General features: G+C 41.3%; 1 protein-coding gene across 1 annotated transcript in view; it reads right to left on the bottom strand.

Moving 5' to 3' along the window:
* The window catches only part of LOC309961460 (recombining binding protein suppressor of hairless), a 112,063-nt gene extending 110,256 nt beyond the window's left edge, over positions 1 to 1,807 (bottom strand). Inside the window, exon 1 of the mRNA XM_082838741.1 lies at positions 1,767 to 1,807. Within this exon, the coding sequence (XP_082694867.1) occupies positions 1,767 to 1,786 (20 nt within the window). The 5' untranslated portion in view covers positions 1,787 to 1,807. The remainder of the gene's footprint in view (positions 1 to 1,766) is intronic.
* Between the last annotated feature and the right edge of the window lie 24,633 nt (positions 1,808 to 26,440).

Genomic DNA, 26,440 nt, shown 5'->3' with positions numbered 1-26,440 from the left:
AAATCTAATACCTCTTTTTCCAGCACCAGAACATCCAGGCCATTTAAACGCACCATACCACCGTCCCCCAACTCCCACACCAAACTCGAAGCTTTTAACATTTCCATAACAATAAGCACTCTGAACAAATTAAAGCTCCTTTAACACTAGAAGTGCCTTTACCTTCCTTAAAAGACTATTACTTAAATGTCTTTTAATTGCATTTGATTAATGCATTCCACAAAGATTCCAGAAGCAGTAGTCATCAACCCAAACTGCACTCTTAAGTGCTTTTTCCTCGTTTCAACTTCGAAGATGGGGCAGAAGAGCTGTCATAAATCTACAGAGCAAAAGCACATAACTGTAAACTATCTAAAAATTAAGAAAAAGTAAAATATTTATATCAAATTTCCAAGCAGGATGCCCTCCCTTTTTCCTTGCAAAGCAGCAGTTACTGGTAAAATAACTGAACTCTTGAAAATGCTGAAATTCTCCACCCCAAACCAACATTCACAAGTTTTTTAACACCAAATACTCAACTGCTATGCACGTACCAAATGAATATCCAACGTAACAATTTAAACTATTCTCGCACGCCAACAGAAAAAAAACACCTTTCATCTCTACAACACCCTCAGGTAACCCAGATGCAAAGCTACGACAGCTGCCCTTGGCCTAGGCCATCAGAAACCAAGGGGCGGGAGGGCGGGTACTGGGGTTGGGGGGGGGGCGAATAACCAAGAGACCTTTTTCCAGGGCTACTGTTGCCAAGCAAAACAACCAGGGGCCCAAAGAGACCGCGAAGAAAACTGGAGACACTGTAATCCCGAGAGAAAGGGGTGGTGGGGAGGTGTGCACGCAATCCCGAGAGAAAAGGGTGCGGAGACGAGGAGCGCTGAGGAGGAAACCAAGTATCCCCACGCATCTTTCAGACGCACAAAAACAACAACAAACCCTAGGGTCTGTCTGTACTTAGGAGCACCAGATGGAGTCCCCGGGGCTGGGACAGTTCAGCCGACAAACACCGTGGATAGTGGATAAACCAACCGATGATGGGAGGTGAAGGGGGTACCAAACGAATAAACCACTGGACGGGGGAGACAAAGCCTCCGGGGGTGATCAAGGGCCAAGCAGAAAGGTGAGAGGGAAACGCAAGAGAGAAATAATGGGAGAAAAATTAGAAGAAAAACAGAAATGTGGTACCTGGGCTGTGGCAGGTCACTGAGCTACCGAATAGAGAGGGGCACAACAAAGGGGCACGGGAGGAAGGACAGCTGAGGGGAGGAGATGAAGAAGGGATGCGGGGCGCGACGGGTCGGACAAAGCGCCCAAGGCAGCGAAACAAAGGGCCGGGGGTAGAGAGTCGCGGGGGGCAGCGGGGAGAGACAAAGCGCCCGGGGCCGGGGGCACCCGCCCGGCGAGAAGGCGACGACGGCCTCAAGGAACAAAGCTGCGCGGGGCCGGGAGGCAGGGCCAGCGAGCGGCAGCGCGGAAGGCGCGCTGCGGGCACGGAGCCCGCGGGCCCCGCGCGCCGGGCCGCACTCACGCCCGCACCCACCGGCCTCGCCGCCGTCGCCACCCGCCCTCACGCGCCGGAGCCCGAGCCACAGCAGCGCAGAGCGGGCAGCGCACGACCACACGCCGCCGCCGCGCTCGGCGCACGCTACACCGCCCCCGCGGCCCCCGGACGCCAAGCGTGCCGCGGCCCTCGAACCCGCCACCAGCCGCGGGCTGCGAGACGCCCGCAACTTTCCCGGTTCCCAGCGCTCCGATTCCCCCAGACTTACCCTGTCACAACAGGCGCCATCTTCCACAAACTCTCGCCAAAACTCCAACCCTCGCGAGATTCCCCCTGACGCCTTCCCTGGTCCCTCTCCCCCGCCCCTTCCCTTTTTCCTCACTCCTCGATTCCACCCAGCCCCCGCGCTCCCTTTTCCCTCGCAGCAGCCGCGAAGAGCCAGACGCCTCGCGCCGCCAGCGGAGTAAGGGATACAGCTCACTGCCTTCCCTGGAAACCTACCCAAGAGATGGAGCATGCGCAGGCGGCTCCTCCGCGGGCGAGCCCTCCATCTGGTACATGGGGAGCGCTCCGGTTATCCGGGTTTTGGGACGCGCCCTGAGGGACGTACGTGGAGACTGAGGAAAACCGGAGGGGATTACAACGGGGACGGAGAATGGAGGGGTCAGGAGGCGGAGCCGAGGGGAAGAGCGGAGGGGTCCTGGGAAAATCTGCCGCGTTTCACAGGCCTAGATGAAACACCTCCTCAAATGGGTGTTTTCCAAGTGGCTTCCCGCTCACTCTAGTTCCCAGCCCTTTTCATTCATACAAACGTTCATTGGACGCCTCCATTACGGTAATGTCAGCGTTAGGTGCTGGAGCTACAAAGATGCCTGGAGTTCGGACGAGTGACATACCAAGAACTATCTTAGTTCATTCGACCCCCTTGCTAACAGAGAGACAGACAATATTACATCGTGGTCCGACCCTCCAGAACTCTGTAAATGAACAACTTTTGCAGTTGAGCTCTATTAGAGCCTTAGCTTTCTTCTCCTTGGGTGTGAAATGAGGTCAGGCCAAGGCCTCTGGCAAAGACACCCCTACTGTGTCCACTTCGCATACACACGCCAGAGCACCGCGAAGCTTTCTCCATAAGTGAAAACTGCGTTGTAATTGAAAGCCACCACTCCCCCACCCCGCACTCAAGCCAAAGGTTTTGCTTGGGCAGAGAGCTGCCTGTCGTGTAAATCTCCCTAGGACCTCATCGCAGCCCCCAGACTTGTGTGAACCCAGATGTATACGGGGACAGACTGACAAGGTCCTCCCGTGGGCCTGGCACAGTCGAGGACGCTGCTCGTTGCCCGAAGTGCATCTCAGACAATCTAAACCTGGAAGCCCCCGAGCAAACTTGGCCCGTCTGGGCACTTACTAGAAAGGTGCAGGACCCGAGCCCTACCTCTTCCTCCCTACCTGCAGCACCCCTTTCTTCCCCCCACCCTTGCCCTTTCAATTCCTAGAGGTTCCCAGATCCAGCACTGCCTCCCGCAGGGAGTCCCAAAACCCGGAGAACTGGAATCCAGAGCCCGAAACCTGCTGAAGGCGCTGCAGGATTGGCGCGGCACGAGCGAGCGGCACTGCGCATGTGCCCAATGCGGGCAGCCCAGTCTCACGCTACACCTCCTTCCCACCGCCTTCCACTACTCGATTCAGACACAACACGGGCCGTGGGAAATTTCTTAAACCTCGCGAGAACCCTCCCACTGTTGCCTATGCTTTCGCTCCAAATCTCGCGGAGCCCAGGAGGGACAGGTGTTTGTCTACAGCAGCTCCCGGCGCTGTTTGTGCCGCGCGTGCCCGGGCGGCGGGCGCGGGCGGGGTGGGAAGGGAGCGGCTCTTGGAGGAGGCGCGGGGTCGGGCTGGAGGGGTGCGCGTGGCCGGGCTGGAGGGGTGCGCGTGGCTGGGAGCGCGGGGCGGGGGGCGGAGGGCTGCTGGGAGGGGCCCGACGTCTAGCACACACACGCTGCGTGACGCTTTGGGGAAGGAAAATGGGGGTGGTGGAGAGGCAGCTTCGGAAAGAAGAAGGGGAAGCCTGGAGATTAGAAACTCCTCCTGGTGTGGATGGTAAGAGGTCAGACTCTAGGGCAGGAGGAGCCCCAGGCCGGTCCCCGGGGAGGTTTCCTGTCGCCCTCCACGCGCCTGGTACTTTCCTAAAATGTTTTTGACGCCGCGCCCCCGGCCTCCGGGAGCTGACGGCCCCCAGTGTCGGGTTTGAGTCATGCCTCTGAGTCACCCAGTCTGGCCACCACTTTACTTGCTTTAAGACAAGTTTGGATTCCCTTAGCTACTCTCTTCTAGCGAATGGTTGTTTTCTTTCTGAGGTACCCGCTGGTCTCAAGAGTTGGGTAGGGAAAAAATTGTGCTCTGTGCGCTCTTGCGTTGTAGACTTGCATAGATTCCGCCTCCCACTCGGACACATTTTTTTAATTTCTCCCCCTTAATCTCTTTTTAGCCTTTTGAAGTAATCCGTATATATCAGTTTCTGCGGGGTTTTTTTGTTTTTTTTTTTCCTTTCCCCTAATTTAACTTAAAATACTGGTTTTGCTTTCCTTCACCTTTTTATGTGTTCGTTGAAATATTCATTCCAAATTTTAGGTATTGTTTCATCAGATGCTTTAGTGACAGCTGTTTTAAGTGCATTCCTTCTTGGTTTATTTATCTGTCCAGTGAATTCCGGTTTGCATTCTTCAACCAGGCACATTTCAGATTGCCTTGGTGTGGTTTCTGTAACCAGCCTAGCCTGGCATTGTCTAGGAACTGGTGTCTTGATGATATCGTAGACCCACAAATGTAGAGTTGAATTGAGTTTTTTATTTTCGGAGAACAGTGAGTCCTTTAATAAGGGTTCATGTTCTGCTAGTTATGTAGTGGACAAGAAATCAAGTTTTTTAGTTGTTTCCAAGGTTAGTTGTGTGTGTGTGCGCGTGCATTTGCATATCCCTTTGATTAAGTATTTCACAAAAAGAAGATGCAAGAACATTTAATGCAGTATCTCACTGCAAGGCTGATTTGGAATAGGCTAGCACCAGGAGGAGAATGATGCCCATGGGCACACATTCCTTTGAGCCTTCATGCCAAGAAGGCATTTCAGTCATGGCCTTGTCTAGGCCATTAATTGCATCTGGAACCATGGCCATCTGAGAGCCCCAGCCACAGAGAGCCATGGTAACCACAAGTCAAATCACAACTCACCTTCACCCTAATACCTGCTCTACCTGCATTCTTTCCCCATCCCAGTAAATAATTCCATTCTTCCACTTATTTAAGCTAAGAACCTTGGAATCATTCTCATCTCCTTTCTGTCTCACATCCAACATCCAATCTAACAAAATCTTGCTGGGTCCACCATCAAAATTGACCCACAGTCCAAACACATCCACACCTCCATGGCAACCAGCCCAGCCTAACCCATCTCATTTCTTACCTGGTTTTCAGGAAGTCTCCTAACTCATTCTGCCTTCATCCATTATTGCCTTCCCTCAGTCTGTTCTCAGTAGAGCATTCAGAGTCACCTCTAGAACCCTCCAGTGGTTTTCCTATTTTCCTATGAGGCCTGCCGCCCAGACCTCCTGAACTCCTTGATCTCACCTCTTCCCCTTGCTCACTGAGCCCTAAGCAGCAGCCTGCCTTGCTGTTCCTAGACATACCAGGCACCCCCTCAACTCCTACCTTTGCTCTTTCCCCCGGATGCCTTAAAGATCCTTCCTTCACTGCTTTCCGGTCTTTGCTTAAATGTCACCTTCTCAGCAAGGCCTTTCCTGACCACCCTTCACGAAAGTAACTCCTCATACCCCCTGTTCCCTCCTTCATTTTTCCCATGGCACTTATCGTAAACTAACATACCATATATCATATCTGTGTATTGTGTTTACTCTCTGCCTCCCCCCATTATAATGCAATCTTAATGAGGGCAGGGACTTCTATTTTGTTCATTGTCCACGCCTCAGCCACCAGAACAATGCCTGGTGCAGGATATACGCTCAGTAAGTATTTGTAGAATGAATGGGATGTCTTCCACTTCTAGAACAGAGTAGAAATGATTCTGAAGACTCACGAAGCATTCTAGGGTTCAGAACAATACCGAGGTTAGAGCAGTAATGAATATCCCAATGCCAGCTTGCCTGCAGAGGAGAAATGAGCCTACAAAGCAAACACCTGTGTTGACTTTTTGCAAAAAATATTCTTACTCCTGAGTTAGACCAGTAGATGAACCTATACTTAACTTGAAGGGTTTCCTTTACTCTCCATCCTAGAACCTCAGGAAACAAAACACTATTGGCAGAATATAAAGAAACAGGTATTCTCATGTGTTGCTAATGGAGTGAAAACGTGTATAATCTTTATGAAAACCATTGTGATAAAACTTATCACTACCTGTTAATCCTACAATTCCGTTTCTAGACATCTATCCTACAAATAAACTCATAGTGTGTGAAACAACCTGTACGTATATTGTAGCATTATTGATAGTAGAGAATACTGGTAACAACCTAAATGTCGATGAAGAGATGTCTTATTAAAAGAAAACCACCAGGCTTCCCTGGTGGCACAGTGGTTAAGAATCCTCTTGCCAATACAGGGGACACGGGTTTGAGCCCTGGTCCAGGAAGATCCCACATGCCGTGGAGCAACTAAGCCTGTGCACCACAACTGCTGAGCCTGCGCTCTAGAGCCCATGAGCCACAACTACTGAGCCCACATGTCACAACTGCTGAAGCAAGCCCACGCGCCTACAGCCTGTGCTCTGCAACAAGAGAACCCACCACAGTGAGAAGCCCGCACACCACAACGAAGAGTTGCCCCCGCTTACCACAACTACAGAAGAGCCCTTGCACAGCAATGAAGACCCAATGCAGCCAAAAATAAATTAATTTAATTTAATTAAAAAAAGAAAACCACCCTGATATATTCATAGAATTGAATAGTATGCATCTGTTAATAAGCAGAGGCTGCTTTTTATGTGCTTATGTGGAAGGATCACAAAGTTTAAAAAAACAAGGTGCAAGGGACTTCCCTGGTGGTGCAGTGGATAAGACTCCACACTCCCAATGCAGGGGGCCTGGGTTCGATCCCTGGTCAGGGAACTAGACCCCATATGCATGCTGCAACTAAGAGTTGGCATGCCACAACTAAGAGTTCACAAGCCACAACTAAGGAGCCCACGTGCTGCAACTAAGGACCCTGCCTGCTGCAACTAAGACCTGGTGCAACCAAATAAATATTTTTTTTTAAAAAAAGGTGCAAAATAGTGATAGATAAATGTATACTTATTTGCCTATATGTATCTAAAAGGGTTCTGGAAGTACACAGGACAAACTGTAACAGTGACTGGTTCACTGTAAGGGACTCAATTGTTGGAGGATGTAGGTGAAGAGGTGGCTTATCTTGGATCCTTTGAATTTTGTACCAAGCACATGTACTGCCTGTTCAAAATTTAAAACATTTTAATTAAAAGGGGGGAAAGAAAGAAAAGGAATAAATGTGCAAGAAGAAAAAAATGACCAAAGTGTTTCCTTTTTCCCACCTGCTAAAAAATTATTTTCTAATAGAAGTCATGTACTTGATGTACCGTCTCAATAGAATTAAGAACTGCAGAACTGTCAGGACTTCACCCCAATCATTTGGTAACGCTGAACTCAGTCCATTCAAGCGGCAAGTTCAGAGTCCCTATTACTCTATGTCAGGCATGATCTTTGGTAGTTTACAAAGGATAGGTAGTGCAGAGACCTCAGGGGACCCTCCCCCCTGTCCCCGGCCAGCAGAGTACACAGACCAGCTGCAGGATAATTCTAGGGTAGAGGCATGAGTTTAATGGCATTGGGGTACAGTGGAAAAAGCACCTAACTCTTGCCTGATGGGCCCAGGGAAACCTTGCAGAGATGACTTTTGAACTAAATCTTAGTGGAGTGGGAGTTCAGAAGACAATAAGAGGAGGAAGCATAAGAAGCACAGGAAACAGCATGTTCAGGCTCTGAGGTGTGAAACAGCATCTTGTATTCAGGGGAACTCCAGGTGGTGCATGTAGAAGCGGGGGTAGGCAGCGTAGGCAGGGTCACAAGAAGGACCTGGTAGAAGGGTGGTCCTCAAAAGTTGGTGGGCCCAATCCCTAAGACTTAAAATGAGTAAATCTGGGCTGAATCCCAGGAATAGGCTTTTCTAGCAGGCTGGTCAGGGATTCTGATGCAAATTGTCCATGAACCAAGCTTTGAATCTTTGTTGTAGGAGTTTGGTGTACTCTTTCTTCAGGAGTTTCACATTAAAGGGGCCAATGGTGTGTAGTTTCTTTGTTAAAACAATAAATGAAATATTTAACTACTAAGAGGAATAAGTTTGGAGGCCCCTACGTGTATATCCAATAGACATGTGGAGCAGATAGTGGCAGTGAGATCAGCACATTTGTGATGGGATCACGTTTCGCTGTGGCGGTTTAAACACAGCGGCATGTTTCAACATTGGTTTCATTCTAAAGTTAAGTTACACCAACTCATATTAATGAGACACACTAAAATATTGAAAATTTTATTGAATACTAGGCAGCCCCATGATGGAGAACACGGGTTCCAGCATCACATTGCATGGTTCCAGCTGTAAGACCTTAGACCAGTTATTTAACCTGTCAGTGCCTGTTTCCTCACGTATACAATGGAGAAAATAGCAGCTAATTCATAGGGTTGTCATGAGGATTCAACGTGTTTATTCTGTCTAAAGCACATAGAATGATACCTGTAACATAATTGCTATAGTAGTGTTCATTTTTATCATTATTATTTTTATTTAATAAATCCATAAGTTGCCTTCATCCCATGAAAATTCTTGCAAAGCATGTCAAAATGTCTTTAATGCTTCAACAATCAATGTTAAAATAGCCAAACATAGTGATGATTTTATCCAGATTGATGTTGATTCATTTCTTTATCATACCCATTCAGAAATGGCAATATCATTATTATTATTTAATTTCTAAGCGATTCACGTGGCCAAAAAGGTTAGGAAACCTGCTGTAGATGGCTGACAAGAGCAGGGCTTGATGTGATCAGATTGTGAGGTGGTTGTGTGCCTAAGAAAACCTTACTGATAGCTCACGTTAGAAATTAGGAGTCTTTTACTCCACAGAAGTCTCTTAACTCATGGTTTTCATTCATCCTAATACCTCCCTTTTTAAATAAAAGTATCCCTATCATTTTCTACTGTGTGTTAATTAAAATTAATAAAATGTATAGAAGATTGAAAAAGTGTCAAGAAGGATTCCATAAAGACTATGTGATTCTATAAGGAAAACAAGCTCTAATTCTAGGATTAAAAGAAAGAAAGAGAACATTGAAAGTAAGTCACAGAGTGGGCTTTAGGAGAACTTGAGAAACAAAAATAAATATTCACCCTTTGCTTTCCAATTGCATTTGATTTTAAACAGGATTCTTTGGCCCTGGGAATTTGATTTCTCTTCTTTTTTTTTTTCTTTCTTTTTTTTTCTTAGGTCCAAGTGAAACAAAGCTTAACATGTGCAGCAGTTCAAGAAGGTGAAACAGGGGACTTCCCTGGTGGCGCGGTGGCTAAGACTCTGAGCTCCCAATGCAGGGGGCCCGGGTTTGATCAGTGGTCAGGGAACTAGATCCCACATACATGCCACAACTACGAGTTCGCATGCCACAACTAAGGAGCCCACATGCAGCAACAAGCAGCTGGTGAGCTGCAACTAAGGAGCCCTGGAGCCGCAGCTAAGGAGCCCGCCTGCCGCAACTAAGACCCAGCACAACCAAATAAGTAAAATAAAATTAAAAATTTAAAACATACGCAACGTAACAATAAAATATATTTTTTAAAAAAGGTGAAACAAGAAAAAGAATGCGCCATTTACTCTAATGATGTAGAATGCGAATGGAATCAAATGTACCTTTGGTGAGAATGTGTACAAGGTGAATAATCTATCAAAAGTTGTTGATCATGTAATTGAAAGAAAATGTTTCCATGTGTGATTGATACATCTTGTTCTTTCTATGCCATAAACAAGATAAAGCCAGTTAACACTATCTATGCAATCAATGAAAACAGCGTATGAGTTGTAAAATTCCAGTTATCTGTTTATAAAAGAATACATTTGAGTTTTGATTTTCTAAACGTTCCCCTTTGTCATGTATCATATATTGTGGTTTTTGGTTCTGTGTTGGGTCAATGTTGAACACTCATAATTAACAAAACAGCTGGGGTATAAAGGAAAAAGCATTGGACCAGCTCTCCCATTGAGTCCTACATCCACCACTAGCCAGCTGGCTAACTTTGGGCAAGCTAATATTTCCTTATGTGCAAATGGGGAATGTAAAACCTATGGCTTACGGTCATTTTGAAAATTATTTGAGATATTACACGAAATAACTGGGTACATAGTAAGTACTCAGTAAACGCTGCTGCTTTAGGAAATTGTACCACCCATGCCAATGCTGTTTTCTTTTCTATTAGATGGACTAGGACTCCCTGCCTTAGAGATTTGTTGCACAGATCAAATCAGATAACGACACAGATAATTAAATGGCAAGAATTATCTTTAAATAAGTTTATTGTATTTATTTTTGGTTGGCACATTTATTTGTAAAAATTTGAGTATGGTTTTATAGCAAATGAATAGAACAGACAAAGATCCCTAAATTTTCTCCTCTGCCCCATGTTACTATTAACCTGGGGTGCAAATGACCTTTATCAGTTTTTCAAAGAAAGCCTACCAGAAAGGTTTCACCCTTTGCATCTGTGTTGTTTTGTGTCAGAGATAGTGTAATGATAAGCATCAACTTGCAGTTATGACCTTTGTGGCTAGCATCCTTGTCCAAAATAGACTAAGAACTAAGAAGATCAACTTTGGAACCAGTCTATTCAACCACTGACAAATAGTGAAAGATATCAAACAATTCCTATCTTGTGAAAAACCAAACTCTGTCAAGGACAGCTATCAAAGACAATGGAGAATCCCCTTGAACATCATAATCAAAATTGTACATTGTCACTTTTAAAACAGCCATGATGCCAGTATGTCAATATTTTTTATTTTAATTAATTAAAAAAATTGTAATATGTCAACAAGGGGAGTTTAAAAATGAAATCTTGTGAAATTACTGCAGGAAAAAATATATAAGATAATTTCTAAGTAAGCTATCAATAAATATTGAGTACAGATTTAGTTTAATGTAATAGGAAAAACAAAAGTTTCATCTCAGTCTCATAATGATGTACTTAATTTGTAAAATGCATTAGAGAAACTCTATTTAAAGGAACTTTTGAAGACTCCGTGTTACATATTATAACTGGTATTGTTTTACATGAACTTTTTTTCTCTTAAATGGTTATTTAACAAAATTCTATCATGATTAGCATTCTGTGGAAGGTAAAATAAATTGTATTAAGGTGTTACTAATATCCCACTAGTGGAAAAAACATTTCTCAAGATCTTAACTGCAAATCTCCTCCCACTTAAGTTCTTTGGGAAGATTTGGAAATTTATGCATGCTTCTTTTTTTTTTTTTTTCTTTCTCCCAGCTTTCAAAACACTTGGCTTAAATTCTACCCTCAGAATTACTTCTGACTTCAGTGAGAGTTATAAACTATTGTTTGGGAGAAACAACTGTCTCCTAATTTTCAAGTCTAAAGCTCTCCCGAAATGTTCTTATGAAATGTGAATCTGATTTTCATCATGCAGTTTTACCTACATAGCATCATAGTTTCCTTCACCAGCAAACACTAAGTATTTTATTTTTAACCAGCAAAGCTATATCTGTATTTGCATGGTACTTTCCAAGTTTCCAAAATAGGCAACAAATCACAGAATCTAAGCCAAACAAAAGGACTTAAGAACTGAAAGATAACTTCTGAAAAACAGATTACATACAGAAGTACTCGGTTTTATGAAACAGGATTTTTTTAAAGTTGTATGCCAATCTAACATGCAACCGAACCCCTTTCTATTTAAAGGGATACTGTGATATGCAATTTGTGAAATGACAATAAATATGAGTGAGTCTACACCATCCCAAGCCTTCTCACAAATATCATCTCAGTCAGTCCTCAGGACAAAGCTGCAGATAGGTAATTTTATTCCTGTTGTAGCTGAGGCTCAGAGAGCATGATTTGTACAAGTTATAGTTCTGGAAGTGGAATTTATGCTTGTGAGGTTTGTTTGGACTTTTTTGCTATATTAAGTTATTTTATTATTACAACCTGATAGAGAATATCTTGTGTCGTATACTCAAAGTATCAGATTATAATTTTAAAAATTACTTACAAAAATATAAATGCTTAAGAATGCAAAAGATTTATTTTTAAATAGCAGGTAATATTTTATATACATAAATCAATCGTATGAACTAGTAACAGTGGCTAAGGATGGGTAGCCAAAGCAGGGAGAAGACCTAATACCCTTGTGGATTTTTTCCCATGTTTATTATTTTAAAAAATAATTCACCAAAGACATTACAAGAAAAGAAACCTACAAACCAATAAATATAAACACAAAAATTCTCAACAAAATTCCAGCAAATGCTGAACAAACTAGGAAGGGAACTTCCTCAACCTGATAAAAGTATCTGTGAAAAATCAAGATTCAGTGTCATTTTAAAAAATAAAAGACTGATGCTTTCCCACTGACATCAGGAAGAAGACAAAGATTTCCATTTGGACCATTTCTATTCAACATTGCACTGGAGGTGCTACCCAAGTAATTTGGCAAGAAAATGAAATAAAGGCATTCAGATTAGAAAAGAAGAAGAAAAAGTGTCTCTATTTTCAGATGATAGGACTTTATATATACAAAATTCTGAGCACTCCACTAAAAATGTATTAGAACTAATACACAAGTTCAGCAAGTTTGCAGGATACAAGGTCAATATTCAAAACTCAATGTATTTCTATATATTTGCAAGGGACAATCCAAAAATAAAATTGAGACAATTCCATTAGCATCAAAAAGAATAAAATACTTCGGAATAAATTTAACAAAAGGAATGCAGTTCTTACACTCTGAAAACTATGAAACGTTGTTGAAATAAATTTTTTTTAATAAATTTTTAAAGATCTAAATAAATAAATGGAAAGACATTCATGTTCATGGATTGAAAAATACTAATAAGATGGCAACGCTCCTCAAATTGACCTACAGAATCAACACAATCACTATCAAAATTTCAACTGTCCACTTGGCAGAAATGGACAAGTTGTTCCTAAAATTCATACGAAGTTTTAAGGAACCCAGAATAGCCAAAACAATCTTGGGAAAAAAAAAAAAAAAAAAAGCTGGAGCAGCTACACTTCCCCTTTTCAAAACTCACTACAAGCCTTCGGTAATCAAGGCTGTGTGGTGCATGCATGAGGTAGACATATAGTTCAATGGTGTAGAATTGAGAGTCCAGACATAACTGTCACATTTATGGTCAATTGATTTCCATCAAGAGTGCAAAAACAAATCAATGGGGAAAAAGTAGTCTTCATAAATGGTGCTGGGACAACTGGATAGCCACATGGAAAATAATAAACTTGGGCCCCAAACTTCACAACATATATTAAAATTACCTTAAAATGGATCATAGACCTAAATGTAAAAACTAAAACCATAAAACGCTTAGAGGAAAGCATAGATCTTCATGAACTTGGATTAGCAATGGTTTCTTAGATATGACACCAAAAGCCCAAGCAACAAAAGAAAAAATAAATAAATTGGGCTTCATTAAAATTAAACTTTTGTGCTTCAAAGCACACTCTGAAGAAAGTGAAAAAGACACCCCACAGAATGGGAGAAAATATTTGCAAATCATATATCTGATAAGGATCTAATATCTAAAATATATAAAGAATTCTTAAAACTGAATAGTAGAATAAACCATAATGGAAAAGAATATTAAAAAAAAGATTTTATATATGTATAAAACTGAGTCACTTTGCTGCACAGCAGAGATGGCACATTGTAAATCAACTATACTTCAATTTTAAAAAAACTAAATAAAAAAAGGGAAATAATCCAATTTACAAATGAGTAAAGGCGCTAAATAGACATTTCTCCAAATAAGACATGCAAATGGCCAATAAACACTTGGAAAAATATTCAACATCATTAAGCATCAGGAAAATGCAAATCAAAACCACAATGAGATACCATTTCATACCCACTATGATGGCAACAATCAAGAAGACAGATAACGACACGTTGTCAAGGATGTAGAAAAATTAAAACACTTGTACACTGTTGGTGGGATGTAACATGATGAAGCCATTTTGAAAGACAGTCTGACAGTTCCTCAAAAGGTTAAAATAGAGTTACCATATGACCCAGCAATTCTCCTAGGTATATACCAAAGAGAACTGAAAACATATGTCCAAACAAAAACTTGTACATGAATGGTCATGGAAGCATTATTTGCAACAGCTGAAAAGTAGAAACAAACCAAATGCCCATCAACTGATGAATGGATAAATTAAATGTAGTATATCTATAAAATGGAATATTATTAGGCCTCAAAAAGAAATGAAGTACTGATATGTACTATAACATGAATAAACCTTGAAAACATGCTATATGAAAGAAACAAGTCACAAAAGGCCCTCTTTGTATATGACATATCTAGAATAGACAAAATTATAAAGATAGGAAGTAAATTAATGGTTGCCTAGGGCTAGGGAGTATTGGGAGGGGTATGTTGTGAGTGACCACTAAAGCATACAGGACTTCTTTTGGAATGATGAAAATGTTCCAAACTTGATTGTGGTGATTGTTGCACAACTTCGTGAATATACTAAAAACCATTGGATGTACACTTTAAAGGGTGAATTATATGGTATGTGAAGTATATCCCAATAAAGCTGTTAACAAAAAAAGCAGAAAAAAATTAAAATTTAACTTTATTCATTTAGTTGCTTTAAAAGTCAATATGATCTTAACCTTTACCTTAGCCATATGCTGATATAAATGTTCATGTGTGGACAAATATATAATAAGCTCCATAGAAAATTAGAGAATCGTCATCGCTATGTCAACTGATTTACCCTCTAGCATCATAGTAAGTTTGAGATTATATTTCTGGCAAGGATGATATTTCTTTACATTTCGGAAGTGAACTGACCTTGTTTTAAGATAAGATTAATAGCTGCAATTTTTGTTTTTGTTTTTGTTTTTTTTGCGGTACGCGGGCCTCTCACTGTTGTGGCCTCTCCCGTTGCGGAGCGCAGGCTCCGGACGCGCAGGCTCAGCGGCCGTGGCTCACGGGCACAGCCGCTCCGCGGCATGTGGGATCTTCCTGGACCAGGGCATGAACCCGTGTCCCCTGCATCGGCAGGCAAACTCTCAACCACTGCGCCACCAGGGAAGCCCCAATAGCTGCAATTGTTGAGTACCAACTTAATCCAAGGGACTTCATGTCCAGGATCTCATTTGATGCTCTTACACCCCTGAATAGGACTCCTCCCCCTTTTAATAGCTAAGGAAGCTATGGCCCAAAGAAATTAACTAAATTTCCTTAGCTCACAGTTACAGATATAGCAGAATATGAACATTTCCTGTCTTTTGCCCTATGCTGGACCTACTGGGTCACCTTCTCCCTCCTTACCTTTGATGAATTAAGAACCCAAAGTCCAGGGACTTGTAGGGTCATTACATAATAGGTATGCTAATATTACCTTGAAGACCTAAGAATTGGGACACCACCTCTAGGCTATTCCTGAGAGCTGGTGATGGGGAGTTGGAGGGTGGGGGTGGGATGTAGAGGAGATGGAAATGGAAATTCCTTATTTTCAAATGTGGAGGAAGTGATGAAGAAATTGAAAAGGAAACCCCAAAGTTTCCTTCCCGCTCTAAAGCTCAATCAATTTAAGATTCCACCTTTGTGGAGCTGAAGGTAATTGGAATTCAGATAACTATTTCTTCCTCTCTTGACTTAGTCTTATCCCAGGATTCATGATTGAGAAGGTGTTTCCTTTATGTCTCCAATGTTTACAATTTCATCAGGAAGTGTGTTTTCTGACTTTTTTCCCCCTTAGCTGCACTATTCTGGCAAAATGCATGCCATCAAAATCATCTTTGCAAACTTAGTCTTTTTATACTTATTTTTAAAAATTATCCTTAAGTCTCATATTTAATTTCAATCGATAACGATGTCCACTTCCAGTCCTTAGCTAAAATTGCCTTTAAATATGTGACAAACAGCAAAAACTGCATTAAATAAAATTATTTTATTATTTATTTTTAGAATGGGTCTTATGTACACATGAAACAAAATTTTAAATTCACAGAAAGGAATGCACATAGGGTTGCCAGATCTAGCAAATAAAAGTACAGGACACCCAATTACAGCTGAATATCAGATAAACAACAGCAACAAAATTTTAGCAAAAGTTTGTTCCATGTAGTATTTGGGACATACTTATCTAAAAATTATTTGTTATTTATCTGAAATTCAAATTTAAGTGGGCGTCATGTATCTTAGCTGGCAACACTAAATGCAGAGAAATGTAAGACTCCCTTTGGCTGGGGTCTCCCAGGGACCCAGTTGCCCTCTCCAAAGAAAATCCTATCACCAGTTTCTTGAGAATCCTTCCAGGGATATTCCATAATCAACTTTCTTTTACAGGAGTCACCTTATCAAGCCTCAGCACAAAATAGAATCTGAAAAAAAAAGGATCTAAACAATATAATGATGTCCGTATTTTTAATTTGGACTCATAGCAGTTACTAAAGGAACTTAATGGAGGCCATGCAATGCACAGAGGAGGAATTTTAGTTCATACCAACTGGGTATGTTCCTTAACTTCTAGGATCCTTTACAAAAGGAGGTAAATATTAATAATCACCTCATATGTTTGTAGTGAATAATATACGTACAACATACATGCAAAATGCCTGTCATAACAACGTAGGCGTCAGATCAGCAGAGTCCCCTCCCTGTTTGGGTGTTTTGGGATACTCATGTGTAACTTTCTTAAGAAGTTCAACTTGAAGGCCCCTGAATGGAAATACAGGCCAGATTAACTGAGGGTGTCTCAGTATAACCTTCTAAATTTGCAATCAAGTAACTAACTCAATTGCCTCATTATAGCCTCTACTCCATCAAATACGATGGCTCAATTTATCCTATCCTACTTTCACCTTATTGAATCTATCCCTCTGTCATCTGTTGATTGAAAAAGAAATATTTACTGAACACCCACTCTGAGCCGGGAACTCTTGTAAGCGCAGGGGAGACAGGTCTGAGCCAGTAAGACAAGATCACTGCCCTCAGGGGACTTGTGTTCAAAGATAGAGACAGATAATAAAGGGGTAAACAAATAAGTAAGACCATTTTAAATAATGATGAAAGCTAGACAAAATATTAAACAGGAGTGAAAAATGCTAAGAGGGGAAGGAAGCTCATTTTATTTAGATCAACTGCCCTCTTAATGGTAAATTCCTTTCATTGTGCTTCAACTGCTCAGAAGTACTTTAATTGTGTTATTCTTTTAAAAAGATTTTCAAAAAATACAACCACCTTTACCATTTTAAGTTCACTCTTTAGACTCTAGCAGGATGTAGATACCGAGGTCTTTTAAAAGTATAGACTTGGATATTTCTATCTTTCTTTGGTAAAGTTTACATAGGAAAAGGAAAGTGATTAGCATTCAAATTCTGAGCGCCGATTATAAATGGACGAAGCCTCTTACCAGCTATTCACGTTTATAATCCACCTCCCCATACCCCTATCCCACCCTCCCACCCAGTGCTGGGAGTTAGATGTTTTTATGTTTATTTTATAGGTGCAGGAAGTGAAGCTCCCGAAGTTCAAGTGATTTGACCAAGGACACCCAGGTCAGAAGTGGACAGACCAGATTTGATGCCGTCTTTCTGCCTCCACGTCAAGAACCCTTTCACTTATACCAGGTAACCTGTAATTTGCCATTCCCTCCAAAACCTTGCTACTTCATTTAAAAGGTTTTCATTAAAAAAAATTACTGTGAAGGGAGTTGGGGTATGTTGAGATTTGGCATAAGTGTTTCAGCATCGTTAAAAAAAAAAATCACAATATGTTACTTCCCATTTCATTTTTTCTGTTAAGTCACATATTATCAGAGCTAATATTCAGAAATAATTATCCATTTGTAAGGAGAGTGATTACTACACTATTTTAAAAGCAGTCTTAACTATCTTTTCTGAGAAGCAGCTTGTTGTTTGCCAGGATAATACAAGTCCTGTGTGTGTATTATAAAATTAGCAAGGTTTATATGAAGAAAACCTTTTTCCTTTGTTCCATCCAGTGAAATGATGCCTTTTCATGATGATTAAAAGCAAAACAGCCTAATATGCTATATTAGTTCACCAAAATTTCTCAGAATGGTGTTATTAAAACTGAAACTGAAATATTATGGAGGTGGTAAACTCTACTCACATTCAATTATCTATGAGCAGAAAAAATTAGATACCGTCAGTATCTGCAGATCTACACTATGTGTTAATAATGATGTTGAAAATAGCATGAAATTTAGGGTGAATCCTCTAGGTAAGGATTCTTCTAAACAGTTACAGAAGAGTTGATAAATTAGTAGACCCTTACAGTTAACTGAGGTGCAAAATTAGACGCACTTAAGGTGTTATATTAAACTTTGCTAAGAAGATAAGAATCATTTTGAAATGTGACTGGTTTCCAGCTTCTTAGTGGACTCTCCCTCCCCTGCCCTGTCCCTAAATAGTTTCTCTTTTGAGGTATAAAGTATTTATTTCATAGCCTCATTCCTATGTTGGAGTTCTTTTCTTTCACTTTTTGGAGCTGGAGGGAAATGTGATGTTTCTAAAGGACAGGTTGCAGATTTTGAGATAATAATACAGCTTTCTCTGTCTTACCTTTTCCCTTAGAAGTCTAGATTTTAAATGCCTCTAAAATGGTTAGACTTAATTCTACTTAAATACACTTGACAGATTTGCTTCTTAAAAGTGCTTTCTGTTTTTACTTTGTATTTCAATAACTTCACTGGTCTTCCTGCCTCTAAAATGTGGATTTTCCTGATTGGTGACATCATTTTTGGTGTTGTCCAGTGTTCTCCCTGCAATGCCCTCCCACCCTGAAACAGTCTCCACTATTAATAATCACCTAACTAATAAGAACAGGCCTGTCAAGCATACTGCTTTGAACTTGAGTTTTATAGGAATTTATAAGCCAGACTGTTTCCTTAAATTATGGTTATATTGAACAAATATTAGTTATTAAGAAGATCCTTTTAATGCCTCTTCTTCCTCTTCATTCACTCTAAAATGTTTGGTTTCTTTTGGAGGCACACAACTTGGTCCATCTCGTGTAAATCCCCTGTAGGGTTTGTAAAACTGCAACCCATAATCCCCTCTTGAAAAAATACACTGATTATTTGTGCTTATCCTAGTTCTAAATATTACAATAGTTTCTGGATTTTTGCCACATTCCTCTCTAGATGGTCATTTGGGAGACTTTGTTTATAATATGTGTTTTGAATGAAATTTAAAAATTCCAAGACCACAGGATGTAAGACTCAATTGTGGGTTAAACTTAATTTTTGTATTTTTTCAAAGAGGCCTTACTTAGATTACAACAATAGCAAACATTGAATAGAAAATGAGAGAAGGTATGTTTTTTCCAAGGATTAGTGTTTGAAAGAATATAAGAAACCACGGTATTTCCAAGGATTAGGGAATGTTTTCAAAGTGGCCTATACCATTCAGTTGGTGGTTTAGGTAAATTAAAACATTAAGCTGTTTTATGTACATCAGGAGAAACATTTTCTTTAGTGATTGTGCTAATTGTGATTTTAAAATCAGAAACAAAACCTTGAATTTAAAATAGCACCCCTCCCCTAGAAAAGTAGTTAAATTCATCAGGATAAACAGTATAATAGCATTTTCTATTTTTTCAATTTAAGGCAATGTTAAAAATATAAAAGCTCCTCTGGGACTTTTTCCTTCTAATAAATTCTGTTTCTTCCCCTCATATTCTTTGTTTATTTTAGAAGCTGATGCTCATTAAGGAACCCTCATAGATTTTTTGACAAAATGAATTGGTTTTTTTAATGTAAATTAAGGCTTTTTGCATCTGATTACGACTTCAGGAAGTTTTTTAACTTTACAAATGATAGACTTCATAAACCGGTGTGTCTGAATTTAGTTGTTTTGTGCTCTGGTTCTTTTGCCTGTTGCCTCTTGAATATATCCTTTTACTCCTCTGCTTAGAAAACAGAAAACAGTGCCCACAATAAGGAACACTTGTAAGTTAAGGCCACCTTCCTCTTTAAACATTCTCAGTCACTATACACTGACGGATTTCTCCTCAAGATGTTTAAGCTTACATTCTCTCTATAAATCAATCTCTCTCTCTCCCTCTCTCTCTCTTTCACACACACACACGCACACATATACACACACACACACACACACACACACATATGCCAGTGATTTCTATGACATAACCTTTCTGGAATTCTATAAACACAGGATATGCAACATGGGTTAACCACTTGTCTAGAAAAGAAAATAAGCAGACAGTTGCCCACAGAACACATCTTACATTTGAGCTCCGACCTATGCCAAGAAAGTGATCCAATGAAGTGATCACTTTGAATCCCTGCCTGAATAACAGCAGGACCTTGAAAGCTCTGTTGCTATTTTAGATGGATGTTGCTCGTTAACAGAATGCAGAATGAATTATGGCCTCTGTATTAGGCGCTTTCATTGTTGACCTTAATCTTCACAGAGGGTGAGGTAGGTAGCCAACTGCAAGTATAAAGCTTATATTAGGTACAAAGGAAAATATTCTACTTAAGAGAAAATAGGATAGAAACATTAAGTCACAGGCTAAAGTAAAATCTTTTGTCATTCATCAAGGTAAAGAATAAGATATTAACCATTCAGGGCTCCTCTGGTGGTGCAGTGGTGCAGTGGTTAAGCATCTGCCTGCCAATGCAGGGGACACGAGTTCGAGCCCTGGTCCGGGAAGATCCCACATGCCGCAGAGCAACTAAGCCCTCAAGCCACAACTATTGAGCCTGTGTGCTACAACTACTGAAGCCCACGCGCCTAGAGCCCGTGCTCTGCAACAAGAGAAGCCACCACAATGAGAAGCCCACATACCACAATGAAGAGTAGCCCCCGCTCGCTGTAACTAGAGAAAGCCCGAGTGCAGCAACAAAGACCCAACGCAGCCAAAAATAAATAAATAAACTTATTAAAATAAAGAAAAAAATTAACCGTTCACATTTAGCAGCTTCCTTAGAACATTTATGAAATAGAGTGAAGAATAAATGAGTAAATAAATGCCGTAAGTATTGCCCTTCTTCCCTAAGCTGATAGACTGATATTGAGCCTGATGGATATTGCCCTAACACAGGGACACCATCCACCACTTTAAACTTAGCACCTACATTCAACAGCAGAATTTTAGGTCCAGTTCTACTCCCAGCTACGTAGGCATTGTTAGAAGTGGGGTAAGTAGGGATGTGACTAATAGTCTTGTGTCCCTGTAATAATAGTGGGAGATCCCTGTGCTAAATGTTTGCAACTTTTCTATTCTACAGAAGCGGTGACATCAGGAAGTGATACTACTAGTGGTGATGACAGAAACTGCCATTTCAGGGAGTCAAATTAGTTCCTCTAAATTCCACTTAAGACAGATTCAAAGGAAGGCTCTTCAGTGGAGGCAGAGGGAACACTTTCACTCCACTGCACCCTGATGGCCTCGGACTCGTTTGGGCTCATTAATTCAGGAGCTATCATAGCAGCTCTAAATGGGAAGAATCTGTTTTCACAATTACTGATATCAAATAAGCATCACAGTGAGGCAGGAGATAGATGAACTCCAGGCTAGACATTTACAACCAGCCTCCTGTTTATATTTCTTTTTCTTTTTTTTTTTTTTTTTTTTTTTTTTTTTTTTTTTTGCGGTACGGGGGCCTCTCACCGTTGTGGCCTCTCCCGTTGCGGAGCACAGGCTGCTCCGGACGCGCAGGCTCAGCGGCCATGGCTCACGGGCACAGCCGCTCCGCGGCATGTGGGATCCTCCCGGACCGGGGCACGAACCCGCGTCCCCTGCATCGGCAGGCGGACTCTCAGCCACTGCGCCACCAGGGAAGCCCATGTTTATATTTCTTGAGGCAAGAAATAGATGGGCTCCAGGTTAGACATTTACAGCCAGCCTCCTGTTTACACTTCCAGATAGAAATAACAACAGGAACAGGGTAAAAAGCTGGACTTAGCCTCCGGTGGACACTTTAAGGTAACAGTAATGGCAGGGGCAGAGAGTAGCTGAGTCCTGTCCAGATAAAAGATAAAGAGACCACATATTCCTCATTCTTCAGGTCAAGGAGACCTCCCCGACTACACATGCTCAGAAGGGCTCTTTAGGGGTCAAAAAGGAGAGGGTGCCACCCCATAATGGGTGTTGTCAACCTTCCCATTGGCCTCTGCGCTGGAATCCATCTTGGCTAAAAGATGCACACGCATGTCGGGGAGGGACTTAGGACAGGTCAGGTGCGGAAAAAAGTGAGCTAATTGGCCAAAGGTAAACAAAGATCCGGAACTTTAACTGCTTCTTTACCGCGCTCCCCCTCATTAGGGAGGATGCCCACACCCTTTCTCTCTGGGTGTGTATCTCTGCCTTGCTTCTGTCTTAACAAACTGTTCCTCTGTGTGCTCTCCTACATGTTGTGCTGTGTCTCTAATAATAAACTTTGTACCTGTTTTTGCCTCCTTGAAATATTCTTGCTTTCAAACAGGGCAAGAGCCAGGGGAACTTTGTTTTGAGTCTCTAGCCCTTGCTGGTCTGGCGGCTAGGATTTCTGGTTCTCATCCAGGCTACCCAGGTCCAGTTCCTGGACAGGGAACTGAGATCTCCCTTCAAGCCACCACCTACTGCTGTCTCCACAAGATCATCAGGAGTGAAGTGATTTACTATGGTTATACAATTACACAGTTCCTCTAATTTTACCCCTGGGGTAACTCGACAGCATCACAATCTGAATGTGAACCTGGCAGAAGGGCTCAGATTGTGGAGGCAGGGAATTCCTTAGGAGGCTCCTTTCCCTTAAGAGATCCTTGAATTAATAATTACTGGGCGAGCAGGGACCAAGGTGGTGAAGATTCAGCACCATTGCCATTCCTTTGAGCCCCAAATCAGCCCTGTGATTGATTCTTTGGTGCAGCATGGCCAACAAGGATGGAAGGGACCTCCAGCAAACTTGCCTTTTTCACAGGAATGATTCTGAGAGTTGGGTGTAGTAGGGTAAAGTGGGCCTTTGGAATCACTACACTTCTTTTACCTCTCCTACCACTATCAGCATTTTCCTCTCACTCCCATCTCCTCAATGTTCTAGTCCTGCATTCCATCTTGTCATTTTCCTAATATTTAAAAATATTTTAAATATTTTCAATTATTTACAACACTTCATCCCCAAGCCCAAAGCTACTTGGTCCAAGCAGGGCAACACTCAACTAGGTACTCAATGATTCATCTTTGATTCCTCTCTTTTCATCATCAACCCTATCCAATCCATTGGCAAGTCCTGTTGGTTCTATCCTCAAACTATGCTCCACGTCTAATAATTTTTACCGTCTCCCCATTACATCCTAGCCCAGGGTACCATCACCTCTCTCTAGGTACCTGCACTACCTTCCCACCTTCTCTCTACTTCTACTCTATCCCCTACAATCCATTCTGTGCAGGATATCTGAAGTGATCTCTTAAAAATGTAAATCATGGATCATGTTACTTTCAAATTTAAAACCTTCCATATACAAGTCTACCATTTTTGTTATTCCTCAAGTATTTTGTCATCATCATTAGCATTGAAAATTCTTGAACAACAAAGCTGTGTGCTGTCTTACAGGAAACAAAGAAGCTGGGAACTGAGGGCACTACCTTCCAGAGTCAGGAGAAAGGGTGGGTGGTGATGGCCATCAAAGGGAGGAAAGCTAGCAGAGCCCTGGGGACCTGCAGTCAAGGAAGAAAGGAGGCTGCTGAGAGCTGACTTGGGCCTGAGGAGGGGTCTAGGCTGAGCAACAGACCCCTAACTGGCCTCTGAGGCTCTATAGGGTGTGGCTTCTGCCCCCTCTCCAGCCTTTCCCCTCACTCTCACTCCCTTCCCTGAGTCTTGTGCTCCAGCTATTTTCAAATGTCTTTCCTTCCTCAATGCAGGAATACAGACTTGCCCTGCCATTCTTTTTCTCTACTTAGAAGGACTTTCACTAGCTTTTCTTCCTGGTAAATATTTATTCAGTTCATACAATTCCCCAATAGATTTCCCCCACCACAATTTTTTTTTTTTTTTTTTTTTTTTTTTTTTTTTTTTTATGTTTTGGCCACACCGTGCAGCATGCAGGATCTTAGTTCCTTGACCAGGGATTGAACCCTCACCTTCTGCAGTGGAAGCGCAGAGTCTTAACCGCTGGACCGCCAGGGAAGTCCCAGCTCCCACCGCATTTTAACATCTTAATTTTCCCCCTTGCTCTGAAGTTTGTACAGTTGTTAAGCCTATTCTTTTACTCTGAATGACAACGTTGTAATAATATCTTCCAGTAGTTTTCCAACTTTTGAAGTTTTCTACATGCCATGAATATTAATACTTACAATTCTATTTGATTAACAAGAAAAAAAAGATTATGCTGAACAACGGCCTATTGAATTGAAAAGGCAATGCATCTGATGCATTGTTAAGGCTAATGCACATGTTAACCAATGGACCAGACGAACATCTAAATATACTAGTCATTCTGACAGGTAGCTTCTCTGCTCTGATCACCTCCTTTTCTGGACTCTGGATCATTGCACAAAGAGTAACACTCATTTCTCTCTACTCTTCCCATGTACATTAATTTTTTTCTCTTTACAATACTTCTCAAACAAGTATCATAGAAATATTGTTAATAAAGAGAAAGCAAAACCTTATAAGTGAATATCTATTTGCTCAGGGCACATAAACAGTGTTCAGGGAGAATGCTTTTTATTTTTTTAATGAAGGATTATTTATTTTATTATCTATCTACTTCCTTGAAGGAAGACCAACTGGTTTAGAACAGAAATAAAGGCTATTAATTTTTATGTATTTCATTCACAATTCTATTCTGGAAGGAGGATTCCCATTAATAATAGAAACATTTATAAGTATTATAATATCTAAATAAAAGTATACTAAGTCATTTACTTTGGGGTTAATATTTAGGGTGTATATTTCAGCTCACTGGAGAGTTCCTGACAGAACCAGAGTACTTGGAAGAAGGCACATTACTGAAGCTAAACTTGAGTTCTTTTATAGCAGGACTGGACAGCTGCTTGCACCTGCCTTAACTTTTTTTTCAGGCTGAAGTGATCTATTCCAGGATCCTATGTCATGCGGTATAAAGCTTTGGTTTCAATCAGTCACTAACACAGGAGCTTGGATATACTTGAAATTCCTTTTGGGGGAAAAAAATTGGCCAAGGCTTTCGGCAGCACTGCTTCTCACACCCAGGCCACAGTGGGCTGGCTCTCTATGGGGACAGGAATGCGTAATGGTATCTCACCCTTAAAGTCACAGCATCATAGCAATTTGGCCCCAGAAGTGACTTTGGAGTTCATGTGGTCCAACTTACTTATTTTACATTTTTCTATAACATTATGTTAGCATTCCTTGCTCCCTTATAGCAGGTAGCTGAAGCCCTTAAGTTAATTGACGACATAGAACATTTGTACTATAGGTCCCTGGTGGAGGGTGTCAAGACAAAGAAATAAGATTAGGCAAGTCATTCAAGCACTCCCACTTAGAATTCCGGATACTTAAGACAGTCCAGCAGACAGATTAACCATCTATTTATGTATATTCTCCACATTACATTTCTTAGTTTAATAAAGTAATTAGAGGGCAATGAGCCTGGGCCACATTTTCATTAGCCTCTTGCTCAAATATATTCACCAAATTAAAGGTGAGGTATGTTCTCTGTGAATATATACAGGGTTGAAATGAGAATATCTTCCGCACGAGCACAGCTGGAGATATTGACCACAGTGTCAAGTGGCATTGTCTCTACCCAGATCCATGTAATAAATTCCTTCTTGAATTTAGTTTCAGGCAATGATAACTTGTATGCTTGCGCCTGTCAGAAAGTGAAACCCCTGTAGCCTATCATGTTTCTCCTTTCACCTTCGCTCTCAGAAATATATGAACCAAATTTATTGCCGAGTGTTGTAGTCTGACCAACTCTGGTGCCTAGAGGTAGTTACTCCTCCTAAATATTTTATTTGTAAACCACCTCAAGTAATTTTAGAAGTATGTAAGTTGACAATAGATATCAAAATTAATAAGATGGGTAAACAAAATTAGTAGGCAGTAAGGAATAGTCAGACTTGCCAATGACTTGTCTGTGCAAAGGCCTTTTTGCCAATTTTCCCATTTGAAAGGGAGTGAAGAGATCTTTGTGTTTTGTGTCAGAAAACCTGGTTTTAATTCCCGGCTATGTAACTCACTTGCTGAATAACCTTACAAAAGTCACCTAGCCTCCATTTCCTCATTTTTAAATGTTGTCAATCCACTAGGTCATTGTGACAAACAAATGAGAAAACATGGGGAGATGCTTTACAAACAGTGAGTCACTGTAGAAACGTTCGTGGTTGAAATTTCCATACCGTCTTGCGTGACCCACTCTACTTTAACCAGCAAATGATGTTAGTGTGGGTTTTAAAAGAAGTTCACGAATTTATAAACAAATTCACAAATTTGTTGCTACTCTTCCTTTTAAGAGGTCAAGCCTCATTTCTCTCCCCTAAATACAGAGCATGGGCTGTATTTAGTAACTTGTATGTAGCCGATAGAATGCGGCAGACGTGACAGTGTGACTTGTGAGACCAGGTCATTAAAAGCATAATGGCTTCTCCTTGCTCTCATGCTTAGATCACTCATTACGAGTGAAGCCAACACTCAAGCACC

This window comes from Leucopleurus acutus, assembly GCF_964270905.1.
Source record: "Leucopleurus acutus genome assembly, chromosome: 4".
Classification (NCBI taxonomy): domain Eukaryota; kingdom Metazoa; phylum Chordata; class Mammalia; order Artiodactyla; family Delphinidae; genus Leucopleurus; species Leucopleurus acutus.
Note: the sequence above shows the minus strand (reverse complement) of the source record. Positions and strands in the feature narration are given on the sequence as shown.